The sequence below is a fragment of the Lissotriton helveticus genome, chromosome 5_1, assembly GCF_964261635.1.
Source record: "Lissotriton helveticus chromosome 5_1, aLisHel1.1, whole genome shotgun sequence".
Taxonomy (NCBI): domain Eukaryota; kingdom Metazoa; phylum Chordata; class Amphibia; order Caudata; family Salamandridae; genus Lissotriton; species Lissotriton helveticus.
The window spans coordinates 1,425,513,313-1,425,539,866 of NC_136065.1; the positions used below are offsets into that span (position 1 = coordinate 1,425,513,313).

The following is a 26,554-nucleotide window of genomic DNA, read 5'->3' on the forward strand; positions in this document are numbered from 1 at the left end:
GATAAGTAATACCTTCTTGGACACCCGAGACCCTCCTCAGCACTGGCCCAGGGCAGCGCGCAGGACAGGAAGCCCCCCTACTCTGGACGGTGCGGGAGGTGGACTGGCAGCGGTGTGCCGGCAATGCATCAAGCCCAGCCTTCATTTCTGCTCACTGAGCCCTCAGAGAGCAGTGTCAAACAGTGAGAGGAAGTGAAGCAGCACGGCCTTGTGCTGGAGGCTGAAGCACTGAGGCCACCCCAGGATATGTTGTACATCCAGGACTCCTCCCTGGAAGTTGGAGGTAGTGTGGTGTGTCTAAACACGCTGAGGTTTTATGGTGCTCTTGTAAATTAACATAATGCCTTAGCATGGGTGTGATGGACCTTGAAACAACTTTTCTGGCCTGTGTAAGTATTGCTTGACTTAAGCAGAATATCACAGAATAAAATGTAAAGATGCACTGTCGTATTTTGAAGCTGCAGCCCGGAGTGCACTTTTCTGCATCTACACTACTTTTTGACAACAGTCTGAAGGCAACAGCGTTCCTTTCTTTGCCCCCGCCAGGTCTCCAGTTTTCACATTACCGGTCTCAAACGCAAGATATGCCAACGCTCCAGATGCTTCAAATGAAGGCATTGATTCTGGAAACATGACTCTGTTTGTAATTTATGTGGCACGGGGTCCTGAGGAAGGTATCCACTCCCCCACCTGCAAAAAGATACTATGGAATATAGGGTATTCGTAAGGCGGGAAGGAGAGATCAGAAGCTGGGAGACCTGCTGTCCCAGGACACAATACTGAAGCCCATCAGGGCTCCAGCAGGTATCCCGGGAGGGTCTACATGACTTGGCAATATGGCAGCATAATAGTTATAATAAACCCGCCAAGGGGAAGTAGGGAGATCAGACTATGTTGGGGATGTGCGATAAATAATGTCTGGGAGGGTCATCCTGTGGATTCTTAGAATATTACTTTTTGCTGAGTTATCTATTATAATCTTGATAATTCTAGTACACATGATAAAGTGAAACATTGGACTGGCAACAATCAAGTGCAGAATAATATAGCTGATCGAGGTAGTATTAAGTTATCGGAAAAGAGGACTTACAAGCAAGTTGACAGATCACAAACTCAGGAGTCTTTTAGAATTCCATCAGTAAAGTGGCACAGAAACCGACATCCTCAGGATAAGGCACAAGTGGCTCTCTTTGACAGACCAGGGCTGTGCCCGCTTGCTTCTCTACGTCTGCACAGCATAAATGATTGTAAAACATCACAATCAACTCCACAGCTTCCAAGATTCAACTAGCACTGAGGGAGTGCCCCCGAAAATGTCTCAAGTCATTACTTTTATCATGCACTCACCAAATGAAATGTATCACTTTTCTATCACCTCCCATCTTAAGCAGGGTGCCACAAGGCTAATCACCAACAATATTCAGTACTCATTGGCTCCTCAAATTTCCACTCAAAAGATACAAATGTTACACAGAATTCACACCAAACTCAAGGAGGAAAGGGAGAGGTTTCTTCACTTCATCTTGTACTAGATGATCATAATGATTAGGCTTCCCTCATAAGCAGTAAATTATACTTTCTGCTATGTAAATCAACGTATATCGAAATTTAGCCGGATTGTATTCATGTATAAACTGGTAGCTTCACTGGGAGATATGCTAATGCCAAAACGTGCGTGCCGGGTTACGTGTTCGTATTTGAGCAGCTGTTTGCCAGGATGTTAGAAAATATTTAGATGTTCGGACGCTTTGCCTGAACATGCTGCTAGTATTAAAAGTTAACAGAGCAGTTAAGAGTCACTTGCCTAGGTTTTAAAATTCTACCGGCAAGTGCTTACCGAAATGTTTAATCTTCTGAACGCTCAGTCGCGCTGGCAGCTCTGCTATCCTCCTCGCGGCAGTGTCGGCGTCTGACGTCTATGGGGTGTGGTTACCTGAGGGTTTACGCGCGTTATATTTAAGGGGCCATGTCAAAAAAGATTATTTAAAGGGCCATGATGATGTGTATTACTAGAAGCGAGATCGATGTAGAACGATTACATTGTTTAACCAGGATGAGGATACTCTATATTTTTAAGGCAACGTGCACGCTCAAAGTGAGGCTCATGATTCAATATTTATCATGTGTAATAAACAATGCGGTGATATGCTCAGCACAGTGCTAATAAGTAGTCCATGGTAAACACAAAATAACTCATAAATAGCAATTAAATTCAGTCCGTTCATTCATCCCTTTTGGGCGTAAAGTCTGAAGATGGTAAATCCAGTGATTTTCATGTTTTAACAGCGCCTTTTTGTTGTCTGTTTCTTCATTTCTTTCCACAATTTCCAATATGCAAGCTTTGATTTGATTGATTTGATGGTTATGTTCCACAAAATGGTTTGCTACAGCCGATTTCAGTGCTTTTGTACGTATGTTACTTTTATGTTCTGTTAACCTTGTTTTTAGTTTACGTTCTGTTTGTCCGATATAGGCTTTGCCACATGGGCATTTGATCATGTAAACAATATTTTTTGTGTCGCACGTTCCATTGACTCGTAGCTTGATTCTATTCCCTCTCATGGGGTGGGCAATCGTATTGCCTTCCATAATGTTATTGCAATTGCAACAGTTTTTGCATGGGACAGTACCTTTGTATTTTACGTTGGGTTTCAAGCTTGTAGTGTTCTTGATGATTTCTCCTAAGTTTTTGGCTCTAGAAAACGCAAAGATGGGTTCATCAATGAAGATGTTGTTAAAATCTAGCTCGAATTATAAAATTCTCCAATGTTTTTTGATGATCTTCTTGAACTGTGCGCTTACTGTGGAGTATTTACTTACACATGTAATTTTTTTGGCTTTTTCTGTTTTAGGCGCTGAAAGTAATGTCTTTCTGTCTTTTGATTGTGCTCTTTCAAGAGCTGCGTGTAATACTTCGTTTGGGTATCCTCTTTTTTTGAATTTATTTATCATGATTTGGGCTTACGCCTTCGATTCTTCAGGGTCTGAGGCTATTCTTTTCACACCTAGTAGTTGTGAGTATGGTAGATGTTGCTTGAGGGGAGTTGGGTGGAAGCTCTGGTAATCTAGCAAATTGTAGCGATCTGTGGTCTTTGTGTAAAGTGTAGTTTCAAACTTATCATTTACTTTCTTGATAGTTACATCTAGATAGTTGATTTGACTTTCATGAATCTCATAAGTGAATTGTATTCGTTGGTCTATTTGATTGAGCTGTGAGATGTTTGAAATCAGACTTTCTCTGGTGTCTTTCCACAATACGAAGATATCATCAATGTATCTTAGGTATAGGCGCAACCCTTGTTGCCATTGTGGTATTTGTAGGATATGTTCAGTCTCGTAATGATGCATAAAAATGTTCGCATATGCTGGAGCTGCCGGATTTCCCATGGCTGTACCTGACTTTTGTAAGTACCATTTATCTTCCCATTTGAAGTAACTATGCATCAAGGTAAAGTTGAGGAGTTCCATCAAGAATATTTTCATATTTTCTTCATACTCCATCTGGAGTAATGCTTCTTCTACTGCTTCTAACCCCATGAGGTGGGGTATGGACGTGTATAAGGCTTGAACATCTATCGTGCACATGATTATGTTTTCTTCTGGGTCAAGATTTATACTATCCAGTTTATTCAAAAAGTCTGTTGTATCCTTAACATATGAATTCATCGTGATGACATAGGGTTGAAGGTACTTATCAATTAGTTTGCCCACTGGTTCCTGAATGCTCCCACAGGTGGATACTATGGGGCGACAGGGGGGTTTGATGACATCCTTATGAATTTTTGGAGTCAAGTAAAATTTCGGTGTTTTGGGGTAATCCATGGTTAAATATTTTTTCATCTTTTCGTCTACACATCCTTTGGTTATGCCCTCTGCAATGATGGTCTGCAGTACTGCTTGTATTTCTTTCGTGGGGTTAGTGTGGAGTGTCATATATGTGTTTTCATCTTGTAGATGTACAGCAGCTTGTGAGTTATAGTAGTCCTTGTTCATAATCACAAGAGCGCCACCCTTGTCCGCTCTTTGGCAAATGATATTAGGATTGTCGGCTATGGTTTTTAGTATAGCAAATTCTTTTTGAGTGAGATTCCTGCCCTTTGTTTGTTTTCGGTAATTGATGTTATTTAAGTCTTGTTTAACTAGCTGTTCAAACAAATCCAACGTCTTGTGGCTGACAGGAGCCATATAGCTGCTTGTCATGGTCAATCCTTTGAGGGAATCTTCTTTTGCCTGTTGAGTCTCTCCTATAATATTACTGAAGAAGTGTCGCAGTCTAAGCTTTCTCATGAGTTTAAATAGACTGATGTTGACTTCTAGAAGGTTAGTTTGTGCTGTGGGCACAAATGATGTTCCTTTGTGGAGAGTTTTGATTTGTAGTTTAGAAAAGTTTACATCAGATATGTTGATCACTAGATTATCTATCTGTTCTTCTTCTTGTCCTTCTTGGTCACCGCTTGTCGCGTTTGTGGGTGTTCCCTTTCCTTCTCTTGTTCTATATTTTCTTCTTGACCTCCTGGGTCGTTTCTTGTGTTGGGGCCTATTTCTAAAAAAGGCTGCACTGTCGTGTTTGACCCGGCCTGGGGTTTGGGTACCGTAGGTCTCTTTCTTGATGACTCAGATGTGCCTTCCGTATCTGAAGAAGATGTATCTGTTTGTTGTGTGTATGGCCGGCTTTGTCTTTTTCTAGCATACAGTTCTGCCCAATTATACACTTCGTTCAATTTATAATCAATGGTGTCTCGCCGGTACTTATGTAATTTTCTCTCATTCACTTCTTCTGTGTGTTTTTCCAATTGGGTTTTAATATCATCCACTATTTTACTCAAATCTTCAGATGTCATCATTTTACTTAGTTCTTCCTTAACTGTGGTGATATCTTTTTCTAATTCTTCTAGGATTTGAGACAATTCTTCAATGATTAGCAGGATTAAATCTAAGGAGCACTTATTAAGAATTGCATACCATTTATCAGTGAACTTTTTGGAGTTTTTGCAAAGGGATGGTTTCAAAAGTATTCTCATGCCCCTTGGGATTCTTGACGCTTTATGATATCTTATCATGGTGCTGGCATGCAGTCGCTGATTAATGACTTTTCGTGATAGGTACAGGAGTTGTTTCACATGTTGGTCTTTTGACTTAGTGGTGGTGTATTCAATGGCTTCTTCATGAATGAGTGAATATATTTTCGACGACTCTTCATTTGAATAAGCAAATGTATCTGCTTTGGTTTCTGTGAGATTAGTGATTTCATCATATTGCATTTTTGATTTAGATGCGTGCTACAGTCACTGGGCAGGTAAAACTAAAGTACAATGGATTGGTGGCCGTGCACTGCGTGTTTTTCACTGGTAAATGTTCTGGAGTGAGTCGTGCTCCTAGGCAATACCCCCCGCTCTGGAGTATTAAATTGATAAGGAAAGATTGCACTGGCACTGACTAGTGCAAGTGTCTCCTAGGGCACTGACAGTTGTTTGCTGAGTACATCAGCTATATATTGATCAATAAAGTTTCTCAATAAAGATTCTCAAAAAAATCTTTTGTCTTTTTCACTTTTCATAAGTATTTTATTCATACTCTTGAAGTTTTTGCAAATATTGTTGTTTGACTTTCCACAATGTTTTATCATCCAACCATTAAAGGTATTCCTTTCGATTTATTTTTCAAATTAAATACATTCCAATGCATTTCGGCCTACTGGCCTTCGTCAGGGAAATCTGTGAAACAAAGGATGTATCTATCACTGTATTATACATAATCAAATATCAATGTGTTATACATTGCATTGTTACTACGATATGCTGTTATATACAAATGTTGCCATTACGGTTCAGATTGTGCAAAATAGAGTATACATATGTATTTACAATATAATCACATGAATGTAAATAAGTAGATCAACAATGCCTGGCTAAATGTACTAGATGATCATAATGATTAGGCTTCCCTCATAAGCAGTAAATTATACTTTCTGCTATGTAAATCAACGTATATCGAAATTTAGCCGGATTGTATTCATGTATAAACTGGTAGCTTCACTGGGAGATACGCTAATGCCAAAACGTGCGTGCCGGGTTACGTGTTCGTATTTGAGCAGCTGTTTGGCAGGATGTTAGAAAATATTTAGATGTTCGGACGCTTTGCCTGAACATGCTGCTAGTATTAAAAGTTAACAGAGCAGTTAAGAGTCACTCGCCTAGGTTTTAAAATTCTACCGGCAAGTGCTTACCGAAATGTTTAATCTTCTGAACGCTCAGTCGCGCTGGCAGCTCTGCTATCTTCCTCGCGGCAGTGTCGGCGTCTGACGTCTATGGGGTGTGGTTACCTGAGGGTTTACGCGCGTTATATTTAAGGGGCCATGTCAAAAAAGATTATTTAAAGGGCCATGATGATGTGTATTACTAGAAGCGAGATCGATGTAGAACGATTACATTGTTTAACCAGGATGAGGATACTCTATATTTTTAAGGCAACGTGCACGCTCAAAGTGAGGCTCATGATTCAATATTTATCATGTGTAATAAACAATGCGGTGATATGCTCAGCACAGTGCTAATAAGTAGTCCATGGTAAACACAAAATAACTCCTAAATAGCAATTAAATTCAGTCCGTTCATTCATCCCTTTTGGGCGTAAAGTCTGAAGATGAAGCGTTCAGAAGATTAAACATTTCGGTAAGCACTTGCCGGTAGAATTTTAAAACCTAGGCGAGTGACTCTTAACTGCTCTGTTAACTTTTAATACTAGCAGCATGTTCAGGCAAAGCGTCCGAACATCTAAATATTTTCTAACATCCTGGCAAACAGCTGCTCAAATACGAACACGTAACCCGGCACGCACGTTTTGGCATTAGCGTATCTCCCAGTGAAGCTACCAGTTTATACATGAATACAATCCGGCTAAATTTCGATATACGTTGATTTACATAGCAGAAAGTATAATTTACTGCTTATGAGGGAAGCCTAATCATTATGATCATCTAGTACATTTAGCCAGGCGTTGTTGATCTACTTATTTACATTCATGTGATTATATTGTAAATACATATGTATACTCTATTTTGCACAATCTGAACCGTAATGGCAACATTTGTATATAACAGCATATCGTAGTAACAATGCAATGTATAACACATTGATATTTGATTATGTATAATACAGTGATAGATACATCCTTTGTTTCACAGATTTCCCTGACGAAGGCCAGTAGGCCGAAATGCATTGGAATGTATTTAATTTGAAAAATAAATCGAAAGGAATACCTTTAATGGTTGGATGATAAAACATTGTGGAAAGTCAAACAACAATATTTGCAAAAACTTCAAGAGTATGAATAAAATACTTATGAAAAGTGAAAAAGACAAAAGATTGTTTTGAGAATCTTTATTGAGAAACTTTATTGATCAATATATAGCTGATGTACTCAGCAAACAACTGTCAGTGCCCTAGGAGACACTTGCACTAGTCAGTGCTAGTGCAATCTTTCCTTATCAATTTAATACTCCAGAGCGGGGGGTATTGCCTAGGAGCACGACTCACTCCAGAACATTTACCAGTGAAAAACACGCAGTGCACGGCCACCAATCCATTGTACTTCACTTCATCTTGGTCATCTTTTCACCTCTTCCATTCAATAGACTGATCTCAATGTACATTCACCCCAGCGCCTAAATAAACTGTCCACAACCACGAAGGTATTGTAAACTGTGACGTCTGTTTCGATCTTCAAATCAATGTTGCTGCAAGGTGCACATTCTACCTGCTACAATTTTTGAGAAGTTGTGTCTCCAACAATGCTCAGCACATCCACGCCATGGAAGTGTCAAGTCTGGCTACTGCAATAGCTTGTCTTCGGATCTTTCCACAAACAGAATGTTAAAAAACTCAGAAGGATGCAGTACTTTGAAGTGACAGATGGTTCATTTAAAGTCATCTGAGTGTTGTACATATTGATACCTGCGCTTTCATCTATGAAGCTAACACGTCTTAAAACCTGTACTTTAATTTATGAAGCTAACACGTCTTAAAACCTGTACTTTAATTTATGAAGCTAACACGTCTTAAAACCTGTACTTTAATTTATGAAGCTAACACGTCTTAAACCCTGTACTTTAATTTATGAAGCTAACACGTCTTAATACCTGTAATTCCTAAACATTGAAGCTAACGTGTTTTGATACCTATACCGTGTTTTGATACCTGTATTTACTAAATTGAAGAATAACGTGTTTTAACCCCTTCCATGCTCATGACGGAACGGTTCAGTCATCAGCGTCGGTGCTCCGGTGCTGATGACGGAACATTTCCGTCATGAGTCAATGTGATTTATGACCCTTCAGCCCTGCAGCGAAATTCGCGCAGCACTGAAGAGGTTAATACCTGTATTATCTAAATATTAAAGTTTGTGCTATAATACTTGCACCATATACTTGTACCATAAAATAATTATAGAATTTCATTGCGTCTTACTACTTGCGCTTTAAAGTTCAATAGTACACACCTAAAGTTACACAAACTAGAGTGCACTATTAATAAATTAATTTAAAAACATGGCTAAAAGAACAAAACTTACACTGCTGGATGTATAGTGAAAGTAAGTCAGGCATCACATAAATATGTAGGTATTGAACAGTTAAAGAGTGTGCGCACTACTCTCACTGAATAAATTAATAAGAGCAAGAAGACCAGCTTCTTCCTAACAATATCCTACGAATAAAGATGGTATATGTGTTCCAAAATAATAAATACAGTACCTGACTACTTTATGAGAAGGCTAAAAGAAGCAGTGAATAATATAACATACAGCTAGAAGGAAAATTGTGTTATATTATATAAGACCGTATTATTTGCTAAAAAGTTTTTTGATTAGATTAGATTATTCATGCTCAAAATTAATGTAGAATAATTAATACAGTTTAAACAATGTATATTACAACACCGGTGAGCGAACTCTCTCACCCGAGTTGACAACTGTCTCTGCATTCGGTTAATTTCACGAATTTGTTAATGTCTGCGCAGGATAAATACTTTCACTCATGTAGAAGCGAGGATTTCAGGTAATGCGATGTAGTTGCACAGTCTTGTAAGCAATCCAGATTACACACTGCGTCTGGCCATGTACATTACTCTTCCGACGACACTCCGGTTGTCCCACTGCGACCTCTCTTTCAAAAAGGCACGTCGCACCGGGTGGCTCAAGGCCAGTGCGTGCTCCTACTGCCTCGCAAAACATCATAGCAGTGCTGGAGCCCTCAAGCGTACGATGTGGCACAATGGAAGATCGCGCGACAGAGGCTCAAGGTAAGAATGTGCCTTCAATTCAAATGTCGCATGTATAACTGTTGTAACTCCAACGTACTGTCTGTGCTGTCTAACCTGCAGCAAACTGAAGAGATTTCAATCAGCTCGTTTCTGATCTTGCCGTCAGTGGCTCCGCACGAACAGGGAAGCCCCCCCAGATGGCGCTTGTTCCCTACACTGTCAGACACCAAAATACATGGAACTAGTTGGAAGTGAAGCTTCAGTATAAACAGCACAAGTGTATCGGTTTCAAATAAGAGGCAAACGTGCACTGTAAATCTCCTTTCCACCTGGCTCATTTCTTTCAAACATAGTTGCTTGGCAGTTTAATTTACACACATACAGTTTCAAAACGATGTCACAATCCAGACCTGAGTGTTTTTTTTTTCACAGTTTCCATTTTTAAAACGACATCTGATTTCGTTTTCCTCGAGAACACACAGTTTAAAAACGATGTTCCAAGCCAGTAAGCTATTTGTTTAAGAGTCTTTCGCTCTCCACTAAATGTGATTTATTCATAAATCTTCCCAGTAGCTGTATTCATTCACAAGCTTCTAAACGCTCTTGCAGCTCCTTGTCAACCTGAGATCGGCAGGTCATATTTCATTTGTAAAATCAGTGGGTTGCTCTCAGTATCATAACAGCACCAGTTCAAATACAAGCAGCAACAAAACATGGCACACTCCACTGCTCATAACATCATTTAAAGATGACTTCACCATGGACAAGTAAACTTAATCTGGCACTTATTTTAGAGTGTAGGGCGACCGATTTCGGGGTCACTGGTGGGGTTTTGTAGTGCCAGGTAGCTTAAATAAAGTTTAACATTTAAAAATCTTTTACCTTAATTCATTTCATTTCCTTCTATTTTCATTGCTTGTAGGTACCTTAGTTCGCTTGAAAGTAGTATCTTGCACGCTTCTTCAAACGTCGCCAAAATGTTGTGGGTAATTGATGATATAATGTACAGGTAGCCACGATAATTTATCCAAGATTTTCTTTATCCAAGATGTAGGTTTATTAGAAGATTAATACAAGTTCCATGTAAGTCTCAGATAATATCAAGAATATAAGTAAATAGTAAATAGATAGTCCCACCAGGAGCTAGATGTTAGTTGCTCAGCCCACTCTTCTCAACTGTCATTCCACAGACACACAGGCACACACACATTCTAAACTCTGACATCACGCACTCCAACATTCCACACAGACTCCACATTCACTCTGGCTTGAGCAACTAGAAAGGAGTAGAAACCATGTACAACATATTGTTCCCTACACTACACTACACTTTATAACAAAGAAAAAGGATGGAAAACTGCGTTTTTGTGTGGACCGTAGGTCCCTCAACCAGAATATTATTGTAGATAAATTTCCCCTCCCTAACATTTCTGAGATGGTACTTCTAATGGACAAAGCCAAATTTTTTAGCAAGCTAGATCTCCGTTCGGCCTATCATCAGGTTGTTTTACACCCTAAGTCCAGAGAACTTGCTGCTTTTGTCACTGTAGAGGGAGTATTCCAATTCAAAAGATTACCACTTGGACTGACCTCTGCAGCCAGCGTGTTTCAACGCATGATGCATTCTTTGTTAAAAGACTTAAAACAGGTTCACTTTTTTCAAGACGATGTTTTGATCACAGGAATCAACGAATCAGAACACAATGATAATTTAGCCAAAGTTTTACATATATTTTCTGATGCTGGTATCACTCTTAGGAAAGATAAGTGCCAATTCTTGTTAACAGAAATAGACTATCTAGGATATACCATATCCCATTCTGGTGTTAAACCCAAAGAAGATCTATTAAAAGCCATTAGATATGCCCCTCTTCCCTCAAATAAGGACCAATTGAAATCATTTTTGGGGTTGGTGGAGTATTACTCCAAATTTGTTCCTAATTTTTCTCACAAGACTGAAGCATTAAGACAACTTCTTAGGAAAGGTGTACAATTTGATTGGGGTCCACAACAATCTGATTCTTTTGAAAAAATTAAACTTGAGATCATCAATGCAGGTATTCTCTCTACATTTGAACCGGGTAGAGATACTTTTGTGACTGTTGATGCCAGTGCCCACGGCATTGGCGCTATCCTATCTCAAAGAATGAATGACACAGAGAGAACGGTGGCTTTCGCTTCACGCACTCTTACTGCCTCTGAACGCAATTATGCGGTCATAGAGCGTGATGCGTTAGCTGCTGTTTGGGGAGTGTCTCACTTTCGCACATATGTATGGGGCACGCATTTTTCATTAAGAACAGACCACAAACCACTCATTAAAATACTTTCACCTGGTGGTGCCAATAAAGGTTCTCCTCGCCTGGTGAGATTTGCTGCAAAATTACAAGAATATGATTTTTCTTTACAACATATCTCTGGGTGGAAGAATGTTCAAGCGGATTGCTTGTCTCGCCTTCCTATTGATCCTGAAGAGTACTTTGATTATGATGATGAAACTGTATGTTTAGTTGCTGGTTTTGATGATGCTTGTTCAAGTTGTTTTAACGCTATTTCTAGAAAGGAATGGCATCAGGCTGTTGTGGCTGACCCAGACTTTACAGAATTGATTAATGCTATTCGTCTGGGGTGGAAACGAGAAGGTGACGTTAAACCTTCTCTGCGTAGTTATGTGAAGGTGCAAGAAGAACTCAGTGTGGGTAGTTCTGAGGACTTTGTTTTGAGAGGAGAACGGTTTGTACCTCCACATTCCCTTAAGAAAAGACTTTTTACTTTGGCCCATGAAGGTCACCTTGGTCAGAGTATGACTAGCAAACGACTGAAGGCCAACTTCTGGTGGCCAGGTCTAGATGATGATGTGAGGCGATGGGTTGAAGACTGCTTATTGTGTAAGGAGAGTAAAAAAAGGTTGAAGGTTGATTCACGTCCTTTAGGGTCGATTGCTAGCAGTGGAGATTTACCTTGGAGCAAAGTATGTTTGGACTTTATTGGTCCCATGGACTATTTGCCTGGTGATTGTCGTTTTGCAATTGTTTTAGTGGATGTTTGTTCGCGATGGTTATGTGTTGAGTTTATGAAAAATATAACCACTGAAAGCGTCATTAGTCATCTTAAATCTATTTTTATGAAAGAAAGTTTTCCCAATATATTAGTGACAGACAATGGCACGCAACTGACCTCCTCTTCCATGCAGACATTTCTATCTAATCATGGCATTAGGCACATGTATACCTCTTTATACAATCCACAGGGCAACGGTATTGTGGAACGCATGAATAGATTGATCAAAGGCGTAATTCAACTGGCTGTGCAGAGTCAACATAATGTTCATAGTGCTGTGGAAGAAGCTGTTTGGTCTTACAATACAACTGTTCATAGTGTTACCAATAAGGTTCCCTTTGAACGCATGCGTGGTAGGGTTCCCAAGACCAAGATGGTCCCTCAGTGGTTGTCCGAGCTTAAGTTTCGAGGAGTTGAGAGTCCAAGTACCAGTTCTGTGAATTCTCGTAGTTATTTTAAAGGGAAGGTTGGTAGAGTTGATGTTGGTGACTATGTCAAGATCAAATTAGGTAGGAAAGAGTTTGGAGTGAATAAGTTTTCAGGTCCACTTAAAGTTAAGGAGGTACATAAGTGGCATGTGGTTTTAGAGAATGGTCAAAATTGGAATTTCAGAAGGATTGCTTTATTTGCGAAAGGGAATAGTAGTGTTGTCAAGGATGTCTCTGGTCCCAAAGGTGCTTCTGGATCCGATAATTCTAGAGTTGTTGTCAATTCCAAAATCATCCCTGGTGAGTGTGGACGAGTAAATAAGCCTATGCAAGAAGATCCTCGTTCCTAAAGACGGCGTAGTACTCCCAAGAAATATGATGATTTTATGATGTATTAGTTTAGTTTTATTAATTTACATGATTAACTATAAGTACTTTAATCTTTATATGTTTCAACTATAGAGTGTATTTCTGCATTTCCTGTTCATACTTGTATTAAATTATTCTGAGCTATCATAATTATAGCATTCTCATCCAATGTTCTTAGTTGACAAAATGAATTTGCTGTTATGCTCCTTTCACTATTCTGTAGCATTATATTCTGTTTTTGTCCATTAAGAAAAGAAGATATGTTGTACATATTGCTGTCTTTGCCTCGGGCTGTGGAATGTGGAATCTGGAGTCATGTATTACATCCACTTGATTCCAGGTTCCGATCATTCCGATGGGGCGGTTGCTGAGGCAGGATACTCTGAACTTATCTATTCCTCAATAAATCAAACTACTTCTCACTTACCTTGACTCCCGGAGCTGATTTCACTTACAATACTGAGCAAATTAGGGAAGCAAGAAAATCTTTGCAGTGGCTCTCTAACAAGGACTGAATGGACTTCAAAGATGTCTGCCTATCACCCTTAAGCCTGTCTTTCCAATGTGTTCCTACCTTTCAGCTGACAAGATGCCTAAGGATTAGCTTCCTGAAGATGTGATCACTCCATTAAAGGAGGAACAAATGTTACGAGGAAAGATCCCTGAACAGTCCAGGCTCTACTCTTTAGAACTCCCTTCCACTCTCATTCTTGAGTGGAATCAGACAGAAGCTGAAAACTCAGTCTCCGGGTCCCAGTAACGTCTCGGCTCCTCCAGCATGAGGGAAGAGGTGTGGCGCAGCTGGCCAGGGCGACTGATACCGGATGCTGGGGCTCATGGTTCGATCCCCAGCTCCAGCGGCAGGGGTCTGCCCACCACCATGTGACTCTGGGCAATAGCTCGCTTAATCTTCCCAATGGCCCCCAGCGCCGGGATGCCTCCGAATAGCTGTGCGCTTTACAAATACTGGATTTACATTTACATTTGTGCGCCTGCACTCCCTCTCCTCCGGCACACCTGTGCTTCGTGATCAAGTGAGCGTTTTACAAATCGTATAAACAACATAGATTAATCCAAAGGTAAATGGTAAATGCCACGGACTGGAACTGAAGTGATCTTTGTGAACATGGTGGCATTCGGACTATGGCATACAGAGGAGGAGCACACTGCAGTAATGAGTGCTCAGATCTGTCATGTGCGAACAAACAAGGAAAAGGACCCAACTCTTTGCTGATAAACCTCTATGCAGCCTTTAGAACATAAGGAATATCTGTCCTCCGAACACTCAGCCTTTAAGAACATTTTATATGTGGCAATATGGCACCAGCCATTATTGTGTATAATGCACTGCAGTCTCTTCCATAATTTGATTTGTCGTTTATTTTAGGACTGATGCTCCTTGACGAAGAACACAAGTAGCCGTCTACCTCCTCCTTCTCCACCCACCTTGGTGGGAGAGGTGGAGAATGGGATTTGAGCTGTCTCAGATGTGCGCTGTCCAGAAAAGGATTACACTGGTTACTAATATAATACAATTTCGGCAGTCCTCTTCACCCATTGGTCTGTTCAACTGTCATTAACATTTTATTTTTGTCCACCACAGAATATACCATATGGCAAAGGGTCAGCCCACTTCATCAACTGACTGTCTCACGCAACAACATTTTTTCCAGATCACATGTACACTGCGGCCTGAAAAAAAGTGACAGCCTGGGGCGCTGGGCCACCCCATGTTATATTTTTTTAAATACATTTGAAGATTTTTTTTAGCATATTGCATGTGTTTGCAAATTCAATAATGTAAACATCACACGTGCTAACTGCTCACCAATGATTGTTTACACTAACAGAATGCTTCAAGGTCTGGCCAGAAAGCGGAATCCTAAGCAATCACTTTAGGATGTTGAGGGTGGATTGAAAATCTTCGCTACTAAACCTAAAGCATTCTATAGCTATTTTTTTTCTGTTTGGACTGCCTATGCCCTTGGGTTCCTTGGCCTACACTGGTTGGTTGTGACCTCACTTTGGTTGTAGCCTACTAGTAATCTATTGTCATTGCAAACGTGCGGCATAGTGCTACAGACTTGCAATACTAATATAGCATGTGCACTGCTATATTGTGAGAGTCACAAAAGAGGCTCTTGGGGGCGCTGCAGTACTCTAAAAAAGAGAACTTCACTAAACTATCAAGGTACAGGGCGTGAAAAAAGCACGCACACGTTTGCCACCGCTATCTCACGCAACGCCATCAGACACGGTCTTCCACTAGACACTTTAGACAAGTGATTATCAGGAAAGTAACCACGTTTAACGTTCAAACAATGTCCTATCTTTAACAAAATCACTAGCGGGTATGTTTCAATGAGTCATACACCCTTCCTGTTCTCAGCACTGCAGGAACTTTCATGGCATGCACTGCAAACGGATCACACCGAACGGAATGATTCTATGCAGCAGAAGATACAAAACCGGCCTCTCTCCTCCCTGTCTTACTCTGTCAAAGCAGCCTCGGGGGATCCACGCACTCTCCCAGCATCTCTGGGTGTTTCAGTTAGGTACACCTGGCTGTTACAATGTCCTTCGGCCGTACTTGTTTCCATTCCATGGGCCAGCGGTGGATGGCTTTGAAATGAGGCCTCAATAAAAAGTATGTCATAGTTGACAACCAAGCCTGGCACAGAAACAACGGAAATTATTTGCAACCTTCATTCCTGAACATCATAATTAAAAACCCACCAATTGATTAGGGCACTTTTCTGAGATGACACATCAACTGCTTCAAGCATCTGGCAATCGGATCAAATGTAAATTGATAGTTGTATTTATCCAATCAAGAGATGAGATATTCTTCAAATTACCTCATACACGTGCAGTGCTGATGAGATGCGCATAATGCATGACATCTCACTTTATCATGCCTATGTCTCACTGCAACTTTTATTGCAGGTTTTTCGAGGAGCTGTTAAACTAAAGACATTCATCCACTGCTGCGATACCGGCCAACGCGCGATACCCACTGGCACGTGCCGTGTACTCCCCATGATATTAATACTTTAACAAGTAGAAAGGAAAATGGCTGACCAATAGGTGTAAGCCTGAGGGGTAAACTAGCGAGGAGGCCCACAATTCCCATGCAGGCTATTACAGAGGGTCGGGACACAGATTTTATTATATTTACTGGCCTTGACGAGCAGCATCTCAACAAGCACCACTACCAGCAGTGTGACAGGGACAACCAGAAGACGGAAGAAAAGGACCCATATCAATGAATGTTCGTGAGCAGCTGCTACCTGTGAGATACACCACCTTCTTCCTACACTTTCAAACAGAAACAGCCCTCAGGCCAGAACATGGTGACGAGATCCTTCAACTGTAGTGTCAACCGCGGATGCTTCATCCAACAACCCCGGCTGAACTAACAGCGGACACAGAAAGGAGCCACGCTAGCACAGCATTCACTACTGTAGCCCAATATATGCACGAAGTAGCCAAAGCCAGGACAGTATCAAACTCTGACAAAATACACAACTCTAATGCTCTTTCCCTGGTAGTGTTTTCTTGCCCTTAAGGCTTTTGTTTTTGCATGTACATAGATGATATATATATATATATATATATCCTGTTTTCTAGGATTGTAGTCCGGGTTAAAAACACTGTGGAATAGTGTACAGTGACAGCGGGTACCAGATATTAGTCCATACATCAGGATGTAAGTGATCTGTTAGGAGTAACATACTAAATGGATATTATTGTCTTCAGCAAGATGTAGTCGAACGAGAAAGACATTCTGATCAAGCCTCGAGTTAAAAAGTCTTCTGACAGAAAGATGACAGACATCAATACAATACATGAGCATAGGGCATTACAACCAAATTAGGGCTTTAGTAATTAGTCCTGAAAACTGCCCTCAATTCGTAAAGTTCCTTTTTCGGATAGTGTCCCGGGGAACCGGCAGAAGCACTGAAAGGCCCTCCTTGGTGTCATGGGTTTCACACTCTGTATTCTGGTTCAGCCAGTGCTGGGTAAACCTCAGTCTCTCCTTCTTCCTCAGACTAGAGACCTGTCATAATCCGTGAAGGACTGCAACGCTCTTCGTACTCGCTAGCTTGCAAGACTTCAGTCGGCTCAGCACTCCTCCGCAACCTCCTATGAGAAGTGCCTGTAAAAAGCAAACCTCAACATCCATGTGCTTCCTGCACGAGGAGTTAGTTTGTGAATGAATCCAGACCGAACCAAGAGAAGGGAATCCTACGAGTCGTCCCTGCTCAAACGGGAGTCATTAATAGTCCTAAAATGCAGACATTCTTGTATTATGATTGACTAGTAATATGGAGCTGACGTACTGGCACGCATGGAGCTGTTTACACATCATTCATCCACTCAAATCGTGTAGAAGACAACGACTGCACCAGTGCTGCTGAGAACAGCGATCTTCATCTGCAGACACATCTCTCCGCATGATGCTTCACACGAAGGCATGAGCAAGAGTTGATTCACTAAAGCACATCAGATGCCCTCACCCCAGGAACCTTTGTGTTGTGATCCCGGGAAGTGTCTGCATGTACCAAACTAGGAGGAAAGAACTCCTTGGCAGAAGCAGGAAGCCTACAGAGGAACAACCCACACGGTCCCCCTCATCCGACACCAGAGGCAAGTGGAGGTGGCATCCATTTTCGCCACCTTCCATGAATCAGGACTAGTGTAAATCTAAAGTGATAGCCGCTGTGCCAAGGAGAAATGCTTCCGATTGCTATTTCACCATCCGGTCAACTATTACTTACGCCTTCACTAAATACCCTAAAAAAGGGCATGCTCAATCAGGCTAGCAATTAATGACATTCTGACATTCTTCAATTATTTTAAGTTAGCAATAGTACTCGGAGTTTGCCTTTCAAACAATCCTGTCAAGCTCCTCTAATTATTCCTAGGGCTGGGCAAGGCTGACCGATCACCCCTCTTGCAGCTAACAACCCAAAATAAATAACACAGATTTTGTTGGGATGTTTGTTTCCTTCAATGAGGAATAAACAGTAGTAGGAATGGTTCTGTTATTTTGTAGGATCCAAATGAATCTTCTGTCAAACCCAGAGCCAATGTCATCAGAAAACCTAAGTCAATTTAAGTGTCACAATCAATCTACTTTTTAAAAAAAGGGACACAAAACATAAAATTCAGTATTTCGAACAATGTAACAATCAATAGTGAATGTCGTCTCTTCTGATCATAGTGCTCCATACCTGCTACTAATACCTGCTAGTGTGATTTTAAAGCTGCCACTTGGTCTACTGAATGAATGCGACTTGTAAAGCGAACAGCTATTCCCTGCAGTATCCATGTGCTGTTCATTTTGGTCATCTACAGAGTGCAGTGAGATCATTTACTCTTGCAGGAAGAGCCAGGCCTTCAATCTTTCCTTCCACAATGAGGTAACAATTACTGAGCGTAGCTCAAGAGGGAGTTTATTCTATGCCATTGGTCCAAGATAGTAGAAGGTCCATCCACCTGTTCTTAAGTGGCGAATCTTAGGAAGCCATGCAAGAAGGCGATTGACTGACCGCAGGTTTCTAGAGAAAGCATAGAAACTGATTCTGGCCCCAAGATAACGTGCACCTTTATGGGGCAGTGCTTTATGAACCAAAACTAACGTTTTGAAGAAATGTCTCTTCTTTATTGGAAGCCAATGAAGGGCATGCAGTTGCGAGGACATGTGTTCTTGGAGGTAGGCTGAGGAGAATGCGGGTGGCTATATTCTGGAAGACCTGAAGGTTGTGGAGCAGATGGTCCGGAAGTCCCAGGTATAGGGCATTTCCATAATCCAGCCTGGAGGGTATGAGTGCCTAACTGCCTGCCTTATTTGCAGAGAAAGAAGGGAAATCCTGATTTATGGTTGAAATGAGAGGGAGTGGTCAAATTTAACGCCCAGGTTCTTAACTATCCCTCGCTCCCCGAGGGCCTGCAGGTGGGGCATCTTTAGGCCACACAGTTTGCCATGCATCCGAGGCATTGGAACCGAAGACTAATATTTCGGTCTTTTCTGCATTACATTATACTTGATGGGTGTTCATCCAGTGAAAAACCAATGAAAGGCAGGTTTTAATAGACTTTCACACAATCTCCTCTCCCCTCCCACATGTGAACAGCAGCTGGGTGTCATTGGCGTATGTAATCACCTTTGTCACCAAAGCCCCTGCCAGCTGGGCTAAAGGAGTGAGGTACACACTGAACAATGAGGGGATCAAGGCGAGCCATGTAGCACTCACACTGTCAGCTCATATGCTCTTGAGGAAAAAGGAGAGATCCTTATTTCCTATCCTCAATCCTTCAGAAAGGAGGCTAGTTTAGGACAGTCCACCTATCTGGATATATTGGAGGCGTGCTAGAAGCCCGGAGCGAGGGACCATATCAAAGGCCGCTGACAGCTGTAACAATCAGAATGGCCTTCCTCAAGGGTCCAAGGTGCCTTCAATATGTTTAGGACTTCCATCAGCGCTGTCTCTGCACTGAAATTTAGTCTAAAGCCGGACTGGCAAGGATGGAGCAGATCATGAATTCCAAGATACTGAGAGAGCTACGGATTTACAAAATCTTACAGCTATCTACTGGCGCTGTTATTACTTCATTTTTCAATATTATTGCGGAGCATGCTACAAAAGGTAATAGCTGTTTCAGCTATGTTACAGATTTTGACTGGTAGTACTGCTAATAGTGTTATTAGAATACCAGGTGCAAATACAAGTACTACCACCACTGGTACTATTACTTGTTACTGCTGCCTCTTACTGTTACCGCTGTATTTGTGGTCGGCCATCCAGCTGCTGGTGCCGATGTGCCTGCAGGGTCTGCTCTTGCACTGGTCGGGACACATCACCCACCGCGGTCACCATGCTGGCAGGCTGAGCAGCAGCGCGAGCTACGGGGCAATGATGGAAGTCAATGGATTGCTACGCTGACCGTGCCTGCCACTGTGATGTGGGGTCTGGAGAAGATGCTGTGCTACGGCTGCTCCGGACTGGCTCCTCTTGCAGTAGACTGGTGATGCGCTCCAATGCCTGGTGCTGCACCTCCATTCCCTGCTCTAGGTTGCCAAGACAACCCACCAGACTGGAGAAAGTAGGTGAAGCCGCTGCCAGCAGATGAAGTGACGCGATAGTGACAGGTGATGCAAGCCCCTATCCTTGAGGGACAGCGTCCACATCATCCAGCAGTGATGATGCTGTGTACCCAATGCAGTAGTGTGTCTTCACCTCAACAGAAGAACACTTTTCCCTAGCATTGTATCATACATTCAAAGAACCTTAGGTGAATGCTCTTTTTCTCATGTGCCTGACATATACAGAAATACTACCTCCCTTCAGCAGAAATACACCATAACCGCCGGTGTTCAGGTAGATGGTTAAAAAAGTGCTTTTTTAACCTGGAATAATTTCACTTATTAAAGCCTCTCTCCCTTAGAATGCCTCTGGGTAACAGCCTTATAAATTCAATGCAACTCAATTCCCACTAGTAATACCTTTATTCCATATCCCAATAAATTACTACCAGAAGTAGTGAGCCTAGTTCTGCTACTAATACGACTACTTTAAATACAATTTTTACTGTTATCACTACTATTTGCACCATTACTATGGGTCACACCACTTAACTATTATTGTGACAGGTCCTCAACTACTTGTACGACTACTAGTTCTCAATCTAGAGGTAAAACTACTGATGCCACTCATATTCCTACTACAGTACAACTACTATTGACCCCAAGACAATTTCTTTAGAACCATTAGTTTACAATTAACTTCCAAAGTAAGGGACACCTTCTACCCGACCCCATCATGTGTATATATTTTCCAAAAAGTGCAAGAGAAGTTAACCCTATATATCTGACACAATTTGATGATCTAGTCTAGCAGAAACATACGCACCTTTCCAAGGTTCCGTAGTTCACTTGTGCTTGGCCCATAGGCCTGTGCTGTGGGGCTGGACTTTGCTTGGCTGAGTTTGTTCCAGAAGGAGGCCCACGGTGTTCTATTAAAGCAAAAGACAATAATGTTAAATCACAATGGAATTTATCACTGAAATTGAGTTTTTTGAGCAAATGTAATGCAGAGGTTCTCAAAGTGGGACACAGGCTTCCATCTATGTCTATGAAGGATTCTGAGATGTCTCTATCAAAAATCCCTTAATTAGGTCTATGCAATATGGAGGAACCTCACGCCTACACATTAAAATGAAATTTGCAAAATAAAAAATAAAAATGTGCAAAAAGTAGAACTCACATGGAAAGCAAACAGAGAGAAAAAGAGAACCCACATAGGAAAATGTTTGTTAATGCTCCCACAAACCTTTTTAGGTCGAGACCTGCGTAGGCTGCGCTTCCGCAGTCGCAGGGAGAGATCTTATGTTGACAGTGTGGGGGCTTGAACCCGCCCCTCTTCTCCATTGGCTGGCTTCCTAAACAGAGGCCAGCCATTGGAGGAGAGGGGCGTCACTCAGTTCAAGGTGGGATTCGGGGGGGTGTTTTTGGTGTTCTTTCTCTCCCTGACGTCATCGGCAGAGAGCAGCCCCTCATCACGCTGCCTGCACGCTCAAGTCAGCTCTCTGATTGGTGTTCCTTATTAACCAATCAGAGGGCCAACTGGCGCTTGCAGGCAGCGTGAGCAGACTCTGCCTCCTCTCCACACAGCGCAGCCCGGCCCAGGTACAGAGGGGGAACTTGTGTCCAAGCTCTCCAAACTAGATCGAACGCCACAAGAACTGGTTTTCCTACATTTGCCAAAATTCGGCATACATTGCCTTTCGTTTCTGCCACTGGAAAGAGGGCGTTTGTGGGAGAACGGAAATTAACCAGCAGTCTTCAAATAATGCAGCCTAGGCACCGCGGCGGCTGCTCAGATGTCAGAATCGCACTTCTACCGTCCGTCTTGTACTTAAAATGAGAAGTAATATCAGCTCTGATCTCAGGCGAGTCATTTTCTGCTTAGAAGAAATCAGTTTAATTTATTGTTTACATTTATTAAAATACCCTGACATATTTACAGTGGTACATTCAAGAGCTGGCCCCGGGCACAGATCTGAGCGGAAATGCGATTCATTTCAAGATGAGTCGAGCGCGAGCACCAGCCTGGCAGGTAGCTCGGTGGGTCTGCGTGAAACCTGTGAATATTTTTGTGAAATGTTTGAATTGAATACAACTTTTACATCTAACACATCTGTAGCCCAACTGGTGCTCATGTAAAGCGCTCTGATACCTCTGGTCGAGTTTGCGCTATATAAAACTCTCCCCCCACCCCCGCCCAAAAAAACAATCTATTACAAACACAATCATCTTTGTTAATTAAATGACTTCCTGATAATGGATGCCAACTAATCCTCCAATGGATCACATAAAGACTGGCCTCCTTTTAAGTCCAGTCGGCCCTCTCGAAAAACCATAGCTTCTGCTTAATTTTCTGACACTTCCTGAGTTTGTCGCGACAAAACCGGGGCGCCTGGTGAATGTGTAAATAAGTAAATCATTCATGTATGGCATCACTGGCACTCTCTTGTAATGTCTCAACAAGAGTTGCTGACTCATGTAAACGGTACTCTTTTACCGACCTCTGAAGGATGAATGGCAAAGTGGTTTTGGTCAAGACTCGAAACTGAAATCTGGAGGCAACATTCACGTTTCTACAAATAGCGTGTGTGGCATATTATGCTACATACATAACATACGTAACAGTAGCTTATTGCAGTCTTGATAGTACCTTTAGAGAACAAGGAAATGATAGGTTATGTTACAAAAACAATAACATACCACTATATATCTAGCAATAGCTTTTAAAGGTTTTAATGTAATCTAGCAATAGCTTTTAAAGATTTTAATGTAATATATTTAGGCACAGTGAAAGGATGGGACAAGACAGGTGTTTCTACTCAGACTTGAAGAATTTGGTTAAAAGGCAAATTTAAAGAGCTCCTGTCAAGATGATGATTAACTATTGGAAGGTAACAGAGCTGCTGAACTTGTGAGACTCTTGTACCAGGCGTGGACACCAACCACACTCAGCATTCCCATTAACAGGATCCAGAAGCGATGGTTTTATACCAGTGTCAAATATCCAACCGTCGATCAGGCCACTTCTAGCAAGATCGTCATCGAGTGAACCTTCCTGTGTGGGGTCTGCTTGAGCTGCGGAAAAAGCGACATGTGTTGGATCTGCTGGGTTCAGTTCACAGGGCGGAAAATCAAGCTGACATCAAGGGAGAACAGTACAGTACAAATGTGTATTGTAAACTTTCAATATATTTCTTTAGAGGTCCCTAGCGGAGAGGTCTGGCACAGTTCTGAAAGGGGGTGGCGGGGCCGCAAGCTGTGTCTGTGATTAAGTACTCCTCCCCCACACCTGACTTTATTAAAAGCTAGAATATTGGATTCCTATCCCGCAACCGGGTCTCTCCAGCGGTGTGTGATTTGGGGGGCCCAGAGGAGTTGGACCCCCCACAAGCGGGGTTCCAGATTGAACAGACCAGCCCTGCATTCCTTCTCCACCAAAGCAGGGAATTAAAACACGGGACACCCGCGTGCTGCACGGAAATGAAAAGGCCAGCCCCCGCCGCGTTCTCATTTCAACCCACCCACCCCGTCTTTAATAAATCCTGTAGCTTCTGCTGGGTTAATCAGTCTGGTGCGCAAAATCTGATCTGTCAGGTGGTTACCAATGGGTAAAACGTGATGTACATATATATCCTTGAGAAGCTTACATACCACCATACTGCAGAGGGACCCTTATGACAAACCTGTCTGTTACAGACCGTGTAGCGCTCGGAGATAACAGAACGTGTCTTTGTAAAGCGCGCGTTCACACATGGGTGCTAAATAATGGATGTTTGTTACCCCCCCTCAGTGGTACTCATTTTATCGACCTCCAAAAGGATGAAAGGCTGAGAGGGTCTGTTGGGATTTGAACATGTGACCATTACGTGGCACACAGGTCCCTGCAGTGGGCGTAATAGTCCCCACAGCCACCAGACCTCCAAGGGCGTGAGTTGCAGAAGCTCGTACGTGTATACTACTCTCTACTACTCACTCTCTACTACTCACGCTCTACTACTCACGCTCTACTACTCACGCTCTACTACTCACTCTCTACTACTCACTCTCTACTACTGACTACTACTGACTCTCTACTACTCACTCTCTACTACTTTCTAATACTCTAATTCTCTTTACTACTCACTCTCTACTACTCTCTACTACTGTACTACTCTCCGCTCACTCTACTACTCTCAACCACGCTCTACTCATTCTCTACTACTCTGTACTATCCACTCTATCTACTACTCACTTTCTACTACTCACCCTCTACTACTCACCCTCTACTACTCACCCTCTACTACTCACCCTCTACTACTCTCTACTCACTTTGTACTACTCTACTACTCACTCTCTACCCTCTACTACTCACACTCTACTCTCTACTACTCACTCTCTACTCTCTTCCTCTCTACCTTTCACTACCTCTACGCGCACACATATATATGTATGTGTGTGTGTATATATATATCAATCAATTTGACGAAGATAAGCCCGCGCCTCTTCTCATGGCGGGCCTCGACGGGGTTTCGTCTTACCCCAAGTAATTCCACAAAACCGCCGTCTCAATCAGTTATAAAGACAACAAGTCGAGGCCCAAACTGCTTTTCGAAGTGAAATTTATTCGACGATTACACCCAACGCGTTTCGCAGCCTCAGCCGCTTGCTCGTGTTGGGTGTAATCGTCGAATAAATTTCACTTCGAAAAGCAGTTTGGGCCTCGACTTGTTGTCTTTATAACTGATTGAGACGGCGGTTTTGTGGAATATATATATATATATATGCCTATGCATTTATATATATATATGTATGTGCCACCTTTTATTTACGTTTTGCTTTTTTAAACAAAAACAAAATGCATTGTTATTTGCAATGTCAATAGCTCAAACTCGCGTAAATACACGACCTATTGCATTGCAAATGCATAGGTCTCGCATTTGCGAGAGATTAAGCTATTGGAATTGTAAATGACAATGCCATTTATTTACCAGTTTTCAAAATCAACACATAAATAAAAATGTTGTCATTTACAATGCCAATAGCTCAAATTTTATGCAAAGGCAAGACCGTTGCATTGTAAATGCTTGTTTTTTTAGGGGAAATTTCGTTCATAGGAAAGATTGTGAAAAGGTTCCCAAACTTCACAAAGTTTACAGTTTCTTCAATATCAGACTTTTAAATTGCAGTACAATTTGCTTTTTTAAATTAACAAATAGCATGGTCTTTACTAATTCAGTAAATTCCCAAGTCAAGAACGATCAAGACTCCCATAATTGAACTAAAAGTAAAACTTATTTAAAGTGTCCCCTTCTGGATACATTTATTCCAATTATGTGAAAGTATGGGCACGTGGACTATTGACTGTAAAAATGACCACACAGAAAGAACAATGAGGGAATAAAAGTACTAATTCGGATCTTTTTGCAGCAGAGTTGTTTGGTGTTAACAGTAAAGGGGGAGTTTATCTAGCTTTTCTACAAAGGTGCTTATTCCGAGTGACAATAAAATCGGGTACAAAATCACACACACTGCAATTACTGAAACTTAAGTGTGTAGTAATTTCCAGGCGAGGGATTTCCTCCCAATAATAAGGCGCTACTTGGCAGAATGTCTTTCAGGGCAACATTGATTTCATGGTGTTTCCACCACAACTCAGAATCCAGATTCAGGTGCAACTTGCGTTTTGTTGAAAAATACGAATTGTTCAACATGCAGGATGACAACCCGTCAGAACCAAACTTCAAGAGCACAAGGCTTATGGAAGAAAGCAAGCAACCATAAAAAGATGAGCACTTGAAATACTTTTTTTTTACGAGAGACATAAATCTAGAAAATATAAATATCATATTGCACGAAAAAATTTGAATATTGTTCACTGCAGAAGATGAGAGTCTAAATTCAGAGATGGGGCTTCAAGAGGCATGAAAGCTCTGGAACAAATCAAACATGGCTGTCACCCATGCTGACTTTATTTCACGCTTTTCTGAAAATATATAAAGACCCCCTATTCAAAACTGGTCGAACTAACTACTAGTGATTCTGTGTTGCGTGCATGATACTTTGCTAACGAAAGACATGACAAAAAACGAATTATCCCGTCATCTTGCCACATTCGGTCAGCCGTGAGAGACTGATGCATGGCTGACATGTTAATGGAAGCACAGCACAGTCTTGCTATACACCCAAGCTTTTAGTCTATCTGCTTGCTCCAATAGCAGGAGGCTGTTTTGCAGCTTGTATTCACAATCAATATTAGCCTGGACTATACAACTAGTGAGATGCTCTGCAGCTGAATGTGAAAGCAAGAGCTTCAGTCATTCTAAAATGGCGACGTTGGCAGAGCTCGTGAAGAGACCACTTTGGTGATGTCT

At 41.7% G+C, this 26,554-nt stretch overlaps 1 protein-coding gene across 3 annotated transcripts in view; it reads right to left on the bottom strand.

The window, feature by feature from the left end:
- Window positions 1–26,554, bottom strand: part of MAGI3 (membrane associated guanylate kinase, WW and PDZ domain containing 3) — a 1,411,302-nt gene that overhangs the window by 85,034 nt on the left and 1,299,714 nt on the right. For all 3 annotated transcript variants that reach the window (XM_078644434.1, XM_078644433.1, XM_078644435.1), the window contains one exon: window positions 21,031–21,133. In XM_078644434.1, the coding sequence (XP_078500560.1) occupies window positions 21,031–21,133 (103 nt within the window). The remainder of the gene's footprint in view (window positions 1–21,030; window positions 21,134–26,554) is intronic.